We start from the raw sequence: 17,676 nt of genomic DNA on the forward strand, positions 1-17,676 counted from the left end.
ATTATAGTAGTTATATTCTTGTACATAGGGGGCAGTATTATAGTAGTTATATTATTGTACATAGGGGGCAGTATTATAGTAGTTATATTATTGTACATAGGGGGCAGTATTATAGTAGTTATATTCTTGTACATAGGAAGCAGTATTATAGTAGTTATATTCTTGTACATAGGGGGCAGTATTATAGTAGTTATATTCTTGTACATAGGGGGCAGTATTATAGTAGTTATATTCTTGTACGTAGAGGACAGTATTATAGTAGTTATATTCTTGTACATAGGAGCAGTATTATAGTAGTTATATTATTGTACATAGGGGGCAGTATTATAGTAGTTATATTATTGTACATAGGGGGCAGTATTATAGTAGTTATATTCTTGTACATATGAGGCAGTATTATAGTAGTTATATTCTTGTACATAGGGGGCAGTATTATAGTAGTTATATTCTTGTACATAGGGGACAGTATTATAGTAGTTATATTCTTGTACATAGGAGCAGTATTATAGTAGTTATATTCTTGTACATACTAGGCAGTATTATAGTAGTTATATTCTTGTACATAGGAGGCAGTATTATAGTAGTTATATTCTTGTACATGGGAGCAGTATTATAGTAGTTATATCCTTGTACATAGGATGCAGTATTATAGTAGTTATATTCTTGTACATAGGGGCAGTATTATAGTAGTTATATTCTTGTATATAGGGAGCAGTATTATAGTAGTTATATTCTTGTATATAGGGAGCAGTATTATAGTAGTTATATTCTTGTACATAGGAGCAGTATTATAGTAGTTATATTCTTGTACATAGGGGGCAGTATTAGAGTAGTTATATTCTTGTACATAGGAGGCAGTATTATAGTAGTTATATTCTTGTACATAGGGGCAGTATTGTAGTAGTTATATTCTTGTATATAGGGAGCAGTATTATAGTAGTTATATTCTTGTACATAGGAGCAGTATTATAGTAGTTATATTCTTGTACATAGGGGGCAGTATTAGAGTAGTTATATTCTTGTACATAGGAGGCAGTATTATAGTAGTTATATTCTTGTACATAGGGAGCAGTATTATAGCAGTTATATTCTTGTACATAGGGGCAGTATTATAGTAGTTATATTCTTGTACATAGGAGGCAGTATTATAGTAGTTATATTCTTGTACATAGGGAGCAGTATTATAGTAGTTATATTCTTGTACATAGGGGGCAGTATTATAGTAGTTATATTCTTGTACATAGGGGACAGTATTATAGTAGTTATATTCTTGTACATAGGAGCAGTATTATAGTAGTTATATTCTTGTACATAGAGGGCAGTATTATAGTAGTTATATTCTTGTACATAGGAGCAGTATTATAGTAGTGATATTCTTGTACTTTGGGGGCAGTATTATAGTAGTTATATTCTTGTACATAGGGGGCAGTATTATAGTAGTTATATTCTTGTACATAGGGGGCAGTATTACAGTAGTTATATTCTTGTACATAGGGGGCAGTATTATAATAGTTATATTCTTGTACATAGGGGCAGTATTATAGTAGTTATATTCCTGTACATAGGGGGCAGTATTATAGTAGTTATATTCTCGTACATAGGAGGCAGTATTATAGTAGTTATGTTCTTTTATATAGGGGGCAGTATTACAAAGATTAGTGATAGAAGAGTAAAGATATTCTTTCCACTTTATTTGAAGAACAGTTGAATGACTTTAAAACTTCCAACCACTTTTGTGAAGCAGAAATGTTTTAAAAACAGTTATCATTTTCATTTAATGCTGCAGGGGGTGACATTGAACTACTTCTGGGTCCTATAAAAAATGTGAAATCTGTGTTCCTTACACAGAATGGCATTATGATGTTTAGTAAAATCAGTTTTATTGATTTTCTTCACCATCAAATTCAGGAAGTTTCCTGCACAGTTAATGTTATTATTAGGGACTATAATTGCTGTTTAACGGACAGACATGTGAGACCCTATATCAGTCCACTAGTTCACGGACTTGATAAACTGATTGACCCACCTGCCAGCACGCCAGCCAGATACAGGAAACTTATCCTCAGGACCCCATGAACCATCTCTAACGGAACGCCAATCATGAGCTGCAGGAGGGTGTTAAAGCCGAGCTGCTCCAAGCTGGGAAAACAAATATAGCAATAAAGAGCAGATATCACGTAGCGGGAAAGGATGGGGGTGAGGTTAGGAATATGTATGATACGCTGTGCAAAAATGGATTCAGGTACCCAATGAGCATCGCTGGTTTAGGGCTCTTTGTTGCAGTTACAGTGAATGAAGAGTTTTAGTCGGTGACTAACACATTGGGGTATGCAAGGGCTTTGTTATGCTGAAGGAAATAAGGACAGATAAATGTGAAGAATGTGGACTACTTAAAGCCGATGAATAGCATATTTTAGTGCAACTTAATAACTGCTGCACAAATGTCGTCAATGTACCTGTGGTAATACATATGACTGACGATGGAACTGGACACAGACAGGAGGTTTTGTGTCTGGGTTTCATCTGCATTGTATGAAAGGCACTCCATTCATTACGGTGTAAGATCTGGTCATTATGGCAATACTGAAAAAGCCAAAATACTGCAAATCTGTCCCAGAAAATGTGGTGGGAATGGTTGTTATTTCCCTTTCCCCAAAGGGCAGTGAAGGGGAACAGTATTTGAAAGTAGCGCATCACCGCAAAGCATCATGGTCTGGAATTTCATGAGGAAATGCTAAATGGGAGGGTTGATGGGACAAAACCCCAGCAAGGTAGGTAGAGTTATCAAATCTGGTGCAAGAGAGAAGCGGAACAGTTACCCGAAGCACTCGGTCGGTGCCTTTCAAGGCCTCTGAAAATGACAGCTGCCTTCGGATTGCTTGCTGTGAACAAAACCTACATTTTTCTCCTTTTATAAGTCTACGCATTTTACTCAATTGTGCTTAAAAGCGGTAGACCAGACGTTGGGCGTTATTTGTGTTGATGACCTATCCTAAGGACAGGTCATCAATAGATGATCGGTGAGGGTCCTCTGCTTGGGATCCTTGTGAATCAGCTCATTCACGGTCATCGCAGGAAGCCAACTGTGCTGCCCCTAGTGCGGCTGGTTAGTATTACCGGCACAGCTTCCATTAAAGTCAATAGGAGCTCTTTTTGAAGTGCCAAAGTGGGCTGCCGCAATGTAGTCGGCTCTATATGCTTTCAGCTTTGGCCAAACTGACAGCAGTTTACTGATTGGACCCGGAGCGGCAGACCCCCACTGATCCTGGGGATAGGTCATTAACAGAAGAAATGCCCAAAGTCCTGTACAACCCTCAACTTGCTGCCTTATGGACCTCATTTTCTCTATCCTACTAAAAGGACAGGGCCGTAACGTGCCCAAGAAGGGGAACATAAGTGCAGGCCCCTGCATGACCGGGCTGACAGGGAAACAAGGAGGCACAGCAGGGGTTAACAGTGAGAAGAGTGAGGGAGTGGTTAATGACGAGGTAGTTAGGGATTGGAGGAGCGGGTAGAAGGGGGGAGAGGGGTGTAAAGGTTATAAAAGGGGGTTAGTTTGGGTGGGAGCGCCATATTTTATCAGGCATTAGAGAGTCCCACCCACCCTCCCTTATAGTAAGCAATAAAAGGGTAAGATAGTCGACAAAAAGGGGGTAGTTTCTTTTATTTAAAAAAAAAAAAAAGGCGGGGAATGTGAATGTTTGTAAATAATAATGTCATGGCAGCTTGGCGGGTGGGGGGGCACTTGGAGGCGGGTTTTTTATATTTGGGTGGAAGGAGTTGTGGTGGGGGCGGCCTCACCTGGAACAAGTAGCACCCTATTGGTTTGTGGTTGGGTCTGGTGCGGTGGGAAGGCCAGGGAAGGGATCCCGGGTGGCCTAAAATGTGTTTCTAGCCTCCCAGTGCGGGGGAGCTAGTGGTGCCTTTGAGCCGGGTGACGGGTGGAGGCAAGGTACGTTTTGTTGGATATTAAGCACCAGACCCTTCGTTTTTCTGGTTGGGCCTCCAGGGATCTCCCTCCCCGCATGTTAAAAAGAAAAATGTTTTTATAGTGTTATTTTAATAAATGGCTGCTGTGGACAAAAATTTCCAAAATTTAAGTTGGTGAAGTCTAATTATTGGGTCATAAGTAGTAGGATGCCAGTGGTGAGTCTGGCATGCCCAGGTCAAGTAATTTCACACCTGAGCAGGAATCAAAAGTAGCATTTATTTCCATATGTTAATACTTAGTGGGGCTCCTTAAGCCCAAATGACATCGTGTACTTTCTGTGACATCTTTCTATTAACGTCTCATACACTAGGCCCCATGTCCATGGCACGCACGGGCCTTAAGCTAGTATTTCCCTTTATTCATACTGCAAGTGTCTGGTGGGCTCTGTGAAAGAAGATGCATTGGGCTGTCTACAATGGTGCAAGAATGTCATCTTTGGACAGTTGAGCAATGGAAGAGCGTTTTACGGGGTGTGACGAATTACACTACCCCATCTTCAAATCGGAAGAAGATACCTGGGTGTGGAGCATGATGGGGAACACCTTCTGTCTGGCTGTGCCAACAGGTAAGTATGGCGGATGTTCAGTTACGGCCTGGGGATGTGTTACATGGCATGGTCTTGGTCCGTTGGTTGTAGTGACAACCATGACCACAGAGGTGTACCCTGACAATGTGATAATACTCTGGGAATGGTCGGCCATACTTCCAACGAGACAATGCGCCTTGTCACATCCAACACTGTTTTACATTGGTTTGAGGATATGGATGATCCATGATTGGACCGTCTGTGCAGAGTCCGACCTAAACCTACTGAACATTTTTGGGAGGAACTGGAACGTTGGGTCAGCAAATATGAACCGCTTCCATAATACATTTGGCGTAGTTTCTGCCCGTTTCTCTCAGCACTTGTTTTCATTTTCACTGTAAAAATGTTTGATCACTTCCCGAACTTTCTGGTACGCCATGATCCGTCATCTGGATTAATGCGCCACTTCTCTGAAAACAAAATAACAAGGCAACAAATACCTTGAAAGCAAAGCTGGGAGTCAGCGATTCTCCCCTCGGTCCCAGAAACATCTATTAAACCGCTATCTGCGCTTGTTTGATCCTTTGTGAACTGCGCGGGATTTGCTGAGTAAAATCTTTAAGGTTGAGGAGTTTCGCTCGAGTCTGTGCCATTAAATGAGTCTTGGCGTTGCCTGGAAGTGTGAGAGGAAAGCTTATTTCCTGGCTCGGTGCCCAGAACAATCGTCGCCGTCATTCCCTCACTAATATCTCTTCACTTTGGCATCTGGTAGTATTTCTAAAATAAGCCGGCTTTATTTGCATTAAATACAAGATGTAACATATCGCTTACACCTTCAATGGAGGCTTTCAGGGCGGCGGAGAAAGAACTGGCAAATTACCCGTCATTTAAAGAGGTGCTTCAGCCACCAACAATGCCGGCTCTGTACCCCACAGGTGTCAAATCTGGCATCGCTGCTGTACATCTTCAATACGGAGTCTGCTCGTTCCCCGTTCATCTTGTAGAACTAAAACTAGGGCTACATGGAAACCATCAGCAAGTTGCTATTGGTGGATCTCTGATGCTTATTATCTATCTACTTAATAAATTAGGAATAAGATGATGTCGCACTATAAATTGGCTGCGGATCTGGCTGACTGGTCTAGGGCTACATGGCGGCTCTGGTCTGAGACACTGCATCTGAGCCTTGTCTCCCTCTTATAACAGGCCAGGACAAGCCTTCACCTTGAGCCACGACCATCCCCTCTCTCGCTCCCGTAGTCCCTACACAAGGCTCCTGCATCGTCTTGGCTCCCCCTTGCCTGTGGGTCATGCGAGGGTCCCTGCACTAACCTCCAGCCCAATCCTACTCTCCCTGCAAGTCTCCTTCGCACAGAGCCCCCTTACAGGCTCCTTGGTGCCAGTTCTTCCCGTCTTCGGCGAGATTTCCACAGCGGGAAGGCTGCTTCAAAACCTGCAGCCTTTGGCGCAGGTTTGAAGCGTCTTTTCAGCCTGTATCCCGCTGCGGTAATCTCCCCCCATAGAGAGAAGAGAGCCGACAGCGGAAACGACGCCAAATTTGACATGTCACGGATTTGAATTCCCTGCCGCATGTCCGTTACCGTCCGGCTTGTCCGCGGCGTGTGAACTACATTTTTGCTAATCTCATCGACTTTGCTGCTTAGTCTCAGATTTAAAGATGCAACGGAATTTTTGTGCGAAGGGACCGCACGGAACTTCTACCCCGTGTGAACCCAGCCTAAATGAGTCGCGTGGCAGAAAGTTGGACACGTTTCAGTCCTGCGACTTTTCTGAGACTTGATGCTGAGCACGTGTAGAAGTAATGACTTGCTAGCGAGTATCTGGGTCAGTGCAAGCGCCATATTCTCGCGAGTCTCTGGTAACGGTGATGATACTGCTATAATAAGACCAGTCGTGGTACACAGACTGCTGGCAACCCTGAGATGAGGATGAACCACCGCAAGGCCTACAATTAGGATGTCACAGTTATGCTCTTTCGTTACCATGACAACCGTGACTGCGGCCTTGGGATCAATGCACAAAATAAGGCCCTGGGTGGTTCAATAAAGCAGAAGAGAATGATGGGAGGCAGGGCGCACGGAGAAATGTGAATGACGATACTACACACAGGCCTGACAGGCAACGGATGAAACATATCGGATACGGCCTCCATTATAGGTACATCATGGTTGTCAGCCAAAGACTCCTGAATGGCAAATCTGGTACTGGGAATGGAGCTTATGAGAAAATGGACACTTGACACTGTTCTTCAAGATATCCATCAGGTTGTAGGTGGTGACCAAGTTCTACTAAGTGCCTCCACCCACGAATTTTGGGTACTACATATTATACAGGGTGGGCCATGGAAAAGTAGCCCACCTCCGAACCTGGCACCCCACTCTTATGGAAGTTGTCTGAAAGAAGGTCTGTTTTTGTTGCCCTTATTAACCAATCACAGCGCAGCTTTCATTTTACCTCAGCAGTACAAAAACACGAAAGCAATGCTGTGATTGGTTGCTATGGGCAACAAAAACAGACTCTTTCATAAATCTCCCCCTTGGTGTTTTTCCTGCGGCAGCAAAAAAAGTATTGTGGAAGGCTATGTGCGAAGTGGATTAATTAAGGAAATGCAAGAGGCCCTCGCCGACACGTACCCAGGTACAAAACCACCTGCTAAACGGTGTGTTCAGAGCCCGGGTCAGAAATGGCGCCAAACCAGGTCTTTCACAAGCAGGAAGACATGGAGTCCTGAAGCCTTCCTCCTCTGCCCCCTCCAGATTTCCTGCTGGTTCCGTATTGTGATCTTGTATTATTTAGCGAGGGAGCAACAGATGCTTCATAGAATACCATTGATGTTTAATGCACCAGAATCCGGCAAAAACATCTATAGAACGCGAATGTACAATCTCAAGTACCTGGTTACCATGGAAACTCAGAAATCACATGAAGAAATATCTCCTGTATCTCCAAGCAGATTTATTTAGCATCATATCGTCGCCTAATGAAACCTTCATCCTACTGCAAATGGAATGTAGATTGTGATGGCGGGGTGCGGCGCGGCTCTCCTGGTCGCGTGTAGCGTCTTGTCTTACATCATCCGTTTTACTCTTCCAATTATTGTTTTGTTTTTTTTAATCTTGTGGTATATGGAAACCATCAGCAAGCTGCGACTGCCCAATTGTCAACCGCTTGTTTACTGTGAATGGAGGCGGGATGACCAGAAAGCTCCGCCTCCATTCATTGAGTGTAGAAGCGCAGGGACAATTAGCGCTGTCGGGCATCTGTCCCGTGTAATAAGATCCTTTTCACATTTTTCTACCTCAGAATCCGTAGCCAAGCCGCAGACTTCTGCTGAGGGTTTTGCGCTCGATTTTACTGCACTTTTCAGTGGGGCAAATCCACGTGCGGATTTTCTGATATCGCACACAATCCATGGCATCCATGTCTTCTCTTTAGGGAGCCGCCACACTTGCGATCGCGATATCGCTGCGTTTTTTTTAATGTGAATGTCAATAGGACTTTCTAATGTTAAAAATGCATCGCACAAAAATCACAAGTTTGTGCTTTGCGATTTTTGTGTGATGCGTTTTTAACATTAGAAAGTCCTATTGACATTCGCATTAAAAAAACGCAGCGATATCGCAAGTGTGGCGGCTCCCTTATAGACTACAGCGCAGATTCCCAATGGAGATGATTATACACTTTAGGGCTCTTTCACACGAGTGCATAAACGGCGACGACTTTTTACGTTTTCACGCCCGCTCTATATAAGCGCTGAATGGGCATTTTTCTGCAATCACAGCCAGCGTTTTCTTGCCCATTCACGTGACCATGAGCGTCATTTTTAGCAAAAAAAAATACGCCACACCCCGGAAAACCCTCACTCAGTCAAAATCCTCGGAATGCCTTCCAATGCCTATATAGAAGCCCCTGTATGGTTTTCGCAGCGCTGGACGCTGCAAAACAGCCTCCCCCTACCTTTGTTTCCCCTGCTCTCATAGGAGTCTATAGGACCCGCTGGCATATATTGGCCAAAAGATAGTTCTGGAACGTATGTTCTATTTTTCACTCTGTCGTCATATTTACGTGCCGTATATTCGCCCGTGTGAACAGATGCATTGAAAATCAATGCCTCCCATGGGAGCGTATATACGCCCTGGCGTAAAAACGCGCCATAAATGCAGATTTGATGCTGAAGCCTCTTCAGATCTACTGCAGTGGAGAAATGCATTTCTGCATCAAAATCTCCTGAATTTGGTGTATTATTGTCCATGGCAAAACATTCTGCCACGTGTGAAAGCACCCTTAGGGCGCCCACCCACTGATGTTTTTTTTCCCTGCGAAATTCGCAGCATTTTTTTCTCTGCAGGGGTCTATGGGACTTGTAATGTTAAAATCGCGATCGCGCAAAATCGCGATTTCGCGGTAAATTGCGATTTTGCGCGATCGCGATTTTAACATTACAAGTCCCATAGACCCCTGCAGAGAAAAAAATGCTGCGAATTTCGCAGGGAAAAAAAACGCCAGTGGGTGGGCGCCCTTAGGGTGCCTTTCCACTTGCGATTGCGTTTTTTGTTAACGCGATTGTCAATGGGACTTTCTAATGTTAAAAACGTAATGCAATGCACCAAAAACGCAGTTGCGTTTTTTACAATAGAAAGTCCCATTGACAATCGCGTTAACAAAAAACGCAATCGCAAGTGGAAAGGAGCCCTTAGGCTGCCTTCACACTGGAGTGAAAATCGCGCAAGATTTGTCCATGGCGAGACGCACAAATATGAACCCCAATCGCGATGTTTTCCTGCATGGCACCGCGATGCTATACGGGAAACATATTGCAGAATGCCCTATCTAGCTGCGAGATCTCTCATTGTTTGTAATGCGGCACAAGCTAAGTACCGAAGATGTGAAAGAATAAGATGAGATGTATCAACAGCAGCTTGCTGATGGTTTCCAGTCTGCAAAATAACATTTTCATCTACTTTCCCTGTAATCAGTCCTCCAGGCCGGGGTCTCCACTTCTGATATTAGATGGCTCCATCTCTATCAATCCATTTTCAATGGTTCTAAAATGTGGGACCATGATGCTTTGCAGCAACTTTAGCTCTTCAACCCCCCCCCCCCCCACCCCTCAATTTATGTCATGCAGGGAAGGAATTATTTCTCTGAGCACTTTTTGTTGCAGAAATGTAGTTGTCGTATTTTAGCCCCCCTGCCGTGAGCATTAACGGACACCATAAAGCACATACTACGAGTCAATTGAAGTTGAATGACACTTACCCAACATGCATGAACATATAGGTAAGGAAGCGCCAAGCTTTTGCCCGATGTCCTGGGTGGTATACAAGGGGGCTCTTCATGTACTCAGGGTGGTATGTCTGTAATACCCACTTATTCAGCTTGACCCCGTAACACAGGAACACGATGATCTAGAGTGGATGAGACAGACCTAAGAACAGCAGAAGAAGGCCAGTGGACTATTAACCCCTTAGGTAGCAGGGCAGGGTGGTGCTTTCTTCTGTATACTATATCTGTCTTATACTAAGCAAGCCCTGCTGTTATTCCATAGATGCCCCCAATTCCCTACACAAGATCCATTCAAGATGATCTGGAAGCTGTTAGATCTACTGACAGCACACACACACACAAGTGATCTGGTACAATCCTCAACCAATTTTTATGTTTTCATCGTCGGTTATGGAAACCCAACTTAGATTAGACAGATACCCTGAAGGGCCCCTTTATTAGACCCCCATCCAGTAACACGTTGGACTCCTTTGGCCTTCAGATCTTCAGTAATTCGTTGTGGTGTAGATTCCACTCGGTGATGAAATCCGCCTGCAGGAATATCGGCCCCTGCGGACAGGAAGTTTCTTGTAGTTACAGCAGATTAGATGGAGGTGCTGACATGTTCTGATCAGCTGACAGGAAGCGGTCATCGGTTCATGCTGCTTATGCCAATTCTGACCTCCCATCAGCAACAGAAATCTGAATTCACCATGTTTTGCCGCTGCTCAGTGATCCAAGTTTTGTGCGCTTTTGCCCACTAGAGTTTCGCCTTTTTCTTGAGCACATTGGAGCTGGAACTGGTCGTCTGCTGTTACAGTCCATCTGCATCGTATTCAGCTGCTTTTGACTGGTGTAGCACCTGTTGGTTACAACAATTCCTGACATCCTCCTCTGACCCATTTCTGTGATGACATATTTCCAACCACAAGATCCTTTTTCACTGCATGTTTTCCCTTGATCACTCCATTCTTGTATATTCTCCACACCACTGTAAGAGAAAACCTCTGAGGTTGGCTGCCTGCAGACGGCCAGGTTGGATCTCACAGCGGGACCCGACCCGCGCTCCTGCAGGGACCAGTGCAGCGCTCACCTTCTCCCGCGGCTCTGTGATGTGCCGGCCAGCCGGCGCATGCGCAGAGTGGAGCCGGCGGCCCGGGAGTGACATTTCTGTACGGGCCTCTGCAAGACCCGCACTAGAGCACTGCGGAATAAGTTGGCACTATACAAATAAAGATTATTATCATTATTAGAGCATGCCGCGATTTGTTTTCCGCGTGCATTTTCACGCGGACAAATCGCAGCCGTCTGCATAGGATTGCGTATTGTAAGGCAATCCTATGCAGGCGGGCAGCCGCAGAATTTCCACCCGTGTGCAGGGGGCCGTTGGCAGTGAAATTCCGTCCCTGGCTAGTCAAGCATTGATGACCAGATCTCGTTGAAAGTCGCTCAGATCACTGGAGTTTCCCACCTAATGTGGATCGCTAGTGCCTTGTGTGGCGCAGTGTGTTTATGCAGTGTCCGAGAAGCGGGTCCACAGCCAAGGAGATGGTGGGGTAGATAAAGCTGATTATGTCACGGGGCTCTACCATCTCCTCCCCTGGTATAGTTACTGCTGGGGGGAGGTCACAGGGAAAGGGTAACTAGTGGTTACCTTAAATCTTCTTGTCACTCGTGACGCCACCGTTCCATCCTCTGAGGTAAAACTTGTTGCAGGAAATAACTTAGTCCACACACAGGGATAACTTTTAGGACAAACTGGGAACAGTTGGTAATGTCCATTTACTGTAACTTGATAACAATATCCACGGTTCAACAGTAGATTTGGCACAGATACAACAGGAGAAGGTGGTGTGACACGGAGGATACTCGAGGCAATCCAGACAATCCACAGTCCTAGTTATCTGTGTGAGTCCATGGCAACTCTCTCTACCAGTTCATACTCACGCTTCCTGTGCCTTCATCCGCCAAGCAACAATCCCTTCCTCGCTTAGTGGTAGCACTGGCACATCCCAGGTAGAATAGACCCGAGGCCAGGCAGTAGGGAATCCCTCAGCTTCCTCCATCCTTCACACACACACAGACCGATTGAAGTCTGTGTGACTGACTCACTGGCTTCACTTACTCATGCTCTCTGGCCAGCAGGATCGCAGAACACAGAGGAACACTGCTCCCTTCAACCTCTTCTCTCCTTGCAAACACATATATATCACAAGATATGATACATTTCTCAGACATAACCCAGACGTTAACCTGTTCAGTGCTGCAGAGGTGCAATACATGTCAAATGCATACAACATAGAAGGCACTGACAATGTAATTGCACTAGACAAACATACAATATTATGGAGGGGCTCCATTAACTCTTGGCCACTACAGTAAGGCAGCAGAAATGCAGTCCTAAGCTCTCGCTCAGGACCTGAGGGTTGTTAGTTTAATCCCCACATGGTTCAGGTAGCCGACTAAAGGCTGACTCAGCCTTCCATCCTTCTGCGGTCGGTAAAATGAGTACTCAGCTTGGTGGGGGATAATAAATAAAGTTGGTACTATGGAAAAATAACAAGATTCACACTGAAACTGATCCACAGAAAACTGCACTCTGGGGTCACGGGGAGAATCTCCATACAGGGAAGCGCCAATTGTGAGAGGGGCAGGGCTCTATTAGAGGGGTCATTTGGGATGGATTAGAGTAGGATAGTTAGATTAGATAGATTTGGCATCTATACCAATTCTTAATAGTTACTTGCCTGTGTCAGTGTCACGGCTGCCATGAATATAGGTGGTGGACATGGGCGATGCTGGTAGAAGTACCACCGCCTCTCCATCTCCCCTGGCAGGATCTCATATGCCACATAGCGTACAAATCTTTTATATACGCCCAGCCCAGCCTGATCCAGCAGCACATCGCGGGGAAGAGCTCTCTGGCCGCTGCTGATGGCTTTACGGAAACTACTGGACCTCTTGCTGCTTATCTGCATGGTGACAGTAAGGTAGTCCATGTTAGGTAACTTGTCGACATATATGATTCTCATAGAGATGAGTGCGGCAGCAGAATTTTGTAAAAATATCAAAACTTTATTCCTCCATTATACATTAAAATAGCGACGTTTCGACCAGTAATGGTCTTTGGTCGAAACGTCGCTATTTTAAAGGCATTTACAGAATTATGATGGCTTCTTAAAGTGACCGGAAAGCTTTGCTCCATAATATGTAAATACTTGATGCTCATGGATATCCACATAGTCTGATAACATATGAATCCCTATTGCATGTTCATGTGTACTGGATGATTCAAATGTGAGGGCCATCCGGAATATGTTCTGAATGAAAAGAGGTGCAAGTAGGAAGCTTTAAGAGCATTTAGATGGATGAGGGAAAACTTTTTGGCACTATGGTGGTGCTTGTTGGCCATCTTGCTATCACCTTACAGCCCATTTGCAGAAATTGGGAGGTTAAAGAACTGAAAAGAGACACATAACATGAATAAGAAAAGTCAGCAGTAGCTTCTTAACAGTTTCTGAGTAGACTTATATAGGGTGATTCAAAAGTGAGGGCCACCCGGAATATCTTCTGAACGAAAGAGATACATGTAGGAAACATTGAACCACATTAAAATGGCTTATTGGCCATCATGGCAGCAGCCATCTAGGATTCACACCAAGAAACTTGAAAGGGGATCAAGAAATAGATGATTTAAGGATAGAATTCCACCAGAAATGCAGAGGGGCTGTCATTTTTTTCAATACATGCAATCATTTTCAAGTCATGAATGATGGCATGTTGAGTGTTAATAAAGTTATGTTGAATTATGTGTAAGGGAAAACACTGATCCCATGTCTCTTCAGATACCAGAAGGTGCTGTTAAGAATCCAGGACAGAAATTAGATTATTCAGATGGTCGATAACAGACGTTCACGTGAGGTGACCAAGACTTTCCATCAAGAACACCCAGGAAGGAGCTAGTGAGAGCATGGAATGCCAGGAGACTGGTAGTATCCCGGACAAACCGAGAACTAGTCATACAACTAGCGTCTCCAATGCCCAGGTGTTGATAGCTGTGCTAGATGTTTTCACAGCTTGAGAGTCTCCAGAAAGCACCAGCAGACTGGAATTGGAGTATAGCAGTGATGGCGAACCTTTTAGAGACTGAGTGCCCAAACTGCAACCAAAACCCACTTATTTATCGCAAAGTGTCAACAATTTAGGGGGGGGGGCGGTAATAGTGACATCCCACAGCGGCCCCCAGTAGTAATAGTGACACCCCACTGTGGCCCTAGTAGTAATAGTAACCCCCTGAGATCCATATACTTACCCCCTCCTCCTCATTGAAACGCTGCTGCGTCTCTGCTCAGCACTGCTGCTGGCGCTGATCCCAGGTGCACACTGTGATGTCAGTGTGCTGCCGGATGCCTCCTTCCCCTGCTCTCACGGAACCAAAGAGGGGACGTTAGGGGAGGAGGGAGGAGGATCCCAGGTGCACACTGACGTCACAGTGTGCGCCGAGATCAGCGCAGCTGAGTGAATACCGGCAGGAGAGCCGTGGCCCCTGCTGGTAATCACTAACGTAGTGAGCGGCTGACGAGGGCGTGTGCCAGCAGGGTGAGCTATGTGTGCCAACTTTGTTCCTTTGTTCTGGACATTAGCAGTTTCACTGAACTTCTGAATCAGTTTGCTAATTTCGTGCACTAACTGGCCATCTTCCTGGGTGTTTTTGATTGAAAGTCTCAACCACCTCACATTAACTTCTGTTGCCGATCATCAGGATGAGCTCTCCTATCCTGTTAACAACATCTTCTAGTACCTGAAAAGACATGTAATTAGTGTTTTCCATACCATATAATTCGACATAACAACTTAATAATACTAGACATGACAGCAACCACAACACAAACATGTTTGAATGTGTTGAAAAAAATGACTCCACCTATCTTTCCTGATGATATATTACCATTAAATCATGTATCTCATGACCACACTTTCCAATGAGGCTTCTTGGGCTGAATCCAGGATGGCTGCTACCAGGATGGCGACAGGCACTATCATAGTGCCAAAAAGTTTTCCCCCAAGTTTTAGTGTTCTTCAAAGTTTTCTACTTCATTTCTCTTTGTTCAGAAGATATTCTGGGTGGCCCTGACATTTGAATCACCCTATGCAACAAAAAACTCTATTCAGAAACACGCTACTGCTGACTGATCTCATTCATGCTGTGTGTCTTTTATCAGTACTTCAGCCTTACAGTTTCTGCAAATGGGCCATAAGTTGTTAATAACTTACAACTGTTCATTAACATACATATACTTAGAGCCTGAATAACCTGATCTCCATTGCCTAAATTCACTGACAGCCAGCAGAGATCTTCAAAAGGATAAGAATTAAGGCAGGAACAACTGCATATTAGAAATTAGATTTTCATAAGGATTACATTTTACCAATATAACTTTGGCTGACACCTTTAAGAATGAATCTAAGATCACATATAGGGGGGACAAAATGTGTTGTCCCTTTTGAAGAAGAAAGCCTCTTGTATTGCTCACCAGGTCAACGAGTTGTGGATAACAGATCTGTCCCTCTTCATTGCCCTGTGACAGGGCAAATAACATTTCCAGCTTGGCAGGGTCCAGGGGCAGCTCATGGTTGTTAACCAGAGCAGCAAAGGTTTCGGCACATACAAAACCCGTGTTATCTGGGTCAAGCTGAAAGGAAAAATAAGATGACATAATATACACACAATGCAGAGCACTCATAAAACATGACGCACTAGTGGCACCTTCATCAAAGACCAAAAAAGTGGAAATAAGTAAACTTAAGCAATTATTATATATAGGTCCTGTGCGAGGAGCTGTGAATCTCCTGTATGGTATAGTATATAGAGGAGCTGTCGGCTTTCCTGTGTGGTGTAGTATATAGAGGAGCTGTCGGTTCTCCTGTGTGGTGTAGTATGTAGAGGAGCAGTCGGCTCTCCTGTGTGGTATAGTATATAGAGGAGCTGTCGGCTCACCTGTGTGGTGTAGTATATAGAGGAGCTGTCGGCTCACCTGTGTGGTGTAGTATATAGAGGAGCTGTCGGCTCTCCTGTGTGGTGTAGTATATAGAGGAGCTGTCGGCTCTCCTGTGTGGTGTAGTATATAGAGGAGCTGTCGGTTCTCCTGTGTGGTGTAGTATGTAGAGGAGCAGTCGGCTCTCCTGTGTGGTGTAGTATATAGAGGAACTGTCGGCTCTCCTTTGTGGTGTAGTATATAGAGCAGCTCTCGGCTCTCCTGTGTGGTGTAGTATATAGAGGAGCTGTCGGCTCTCCTGTGTGGTGTAGTATATAGAGGAGCTGTCCGCTCTGCTGTGTGGTGTAGTATATAGAGGAGCTGTGGGCTCTCTTGTATGGTGTAGTATATAGAGGAGCTGTCGGCTCTCCTGTGTGGTGTAGTATATAGAGGAGCTGTCGGCTCTCCTGTGTAGTGTAGTGTATAGAGGAGCTGTCGGCTCTCCTGTGTAGTGTAGTGTATAGAGGAGCTGTCGGCTCTCCTGTGTGGTGTAGTATATAGAGGAGCTGTCGGCTCTCCTGTGTGGTGTAGTATATAGAGGAGCTGATGGCTCTCCTGTGTGGTGTAGTATATAGAGAAGCTGTCGGCTCTCCTGTGTGGTGTAGTATATAGAGGAGCTGTTGGCTCTCCTGTGTGGTGTAGTATATAGAGAATCTGTCGGCTCTCCTGTATGGTGCAGTATAGAGAGGAGCTGTCGGCTCTCCTGTGTGGTGTAGTATATATAGGGGCTGTCGGTTCTCCTGTGTGGTGTAGTATGTAGAGGAGCAGTCGGCTCTCCTGTGTGGTGTAGTATATAGAGGAACTGTCGGCTCTCCTTTGTGGTGTAGTATATGGAGCAGCTCTCGGCTCTCCTGTGTGGTGTAGTATATAGAGGAGCTGTCGGCTCTCCTGTGTGGTGTAGTATATAGAGGAGCTGTCCGCTCTGCTGTGTGGTGTAGTATATAGAGGAGCTGTGGGCTCTCTTGTATGGTGTAGTATATAGAGGAGCTGTCGGCTCTCCTGTGTGGTGTAGTATATAGAGGAGCTGTCGGCTCTCCTGTGTGGTGTAGTATATAGAGGAGCTGTCGGTTCTCCTGTGTGGTGTAGTATGTTGAGGAGCAGTCGGCTCTCCTGTGTGGTGTAGTATATAGAGGAACTGTCGGCTCTCCTTTGTGGTGTAGTATATAGAGCAGCTCTCGGCTCTCCTGTGTGGTGTAGTATATAGAGGAGCTGTCGGCTCTCCTGTGTGGTGTAGTATATAGAGGAGCTGTCCGCTCTGCTGTGTGGTGTAGTATATAGAGGAGCTGTGGGCTCTCTTGTATGGTGTAGTATATAGAGGAGCTGTCGGCTCTCCTGTGTGGTGTAGTATATAGAGGAGCTGTCGGCTCTCCTGTGTAGTGTAGTGTATAGAGGAGCTGTCGGCTCTCCTGTGTGGTGTAGTATATAGAGGAGCTGTCGGCTCTCCTGTGTGGTGTAGTATATAGAGGAGCTGATGGCTCTCCTGTGTGGTGTAGTATATAGAGAAGCTGTCGGCTCTCCTGTGTGGTGTAGTATATAGAGAAGCTGTCGGCTCTCCTGTATGGTGCAGTATAGAGAGGAGCTGTCGGCTCTCCTGTGTGGTGTAGTATATATAGGGGCTGTCGGTTCTCCTGTGTGGTGTAGTATGTAGAGGAGCAGTCGGCTCTCCTGTGTGGTGTAGTATATAGAGGAACTGTCGGCTCTCCTTTGTGGTGTAGTATATAGAGCAGCTCTCGGCTCTCCTGTGTGGTGTAGTATATAGAGGAGCTGTCCGCTCTGCTGTGTGGTGTAGTATATAGAGGAGCTGTGGGCTCTCTTGTATGGTGTAGTATATAGAGGAG

The 17,676-nt window shown here is 45.1% G+C and overlaps 1 protein-coding gene across 1 annotated transcript in view; it reads right to left on the reverse strand.

The window, feature by feature from the left end:
- Window positions 1-17,676, reverse strand: part of RHBDL1 (rhomboid like 1) — a 47,019-nt gene that overhangs the window by 17,176 nt on the left and 12,167 nt on the right. Inside the window, exons 2-5 of the mRNA XM_066576729.1 lie at window positions 15,338-15,496; window positions 12,551-12,775; window positions 9,798-9,946; window positions 2,027-2,139 (exon numbers count right to left, since the gene is read on the reverse strand). Coding sequence (XP_066432826.1) covers window positions 2,027-2,139; window positions 9,798-9,946; window positions 12,551-12,775; window positions 15,338-15,496 — 646 coding nt within the window. The remainder of the gene's footprint in view (window positions 1-2,026; window positions 2,140-9,797; window positions 9,947-12,550; window positions 12,776-15,337; window positions 15,497-17,676) is intronic.

This window comes from Eleutherodactylus coqui, chromosome 8 (genome assembly GCF_035609145.1).
Source record: "Eleutherodactylus coqui strain aEleCoq1 chromosome 8, aEleCoq1.hap1, whole genome shotgun sequence".
Lineage (NCBI taxonomy): Eukaryota > Metazoa > Chordata > Amphibia > Anura > Eleutherodactylidae > Eleutherodactylus > Eleutherodactylus coqui.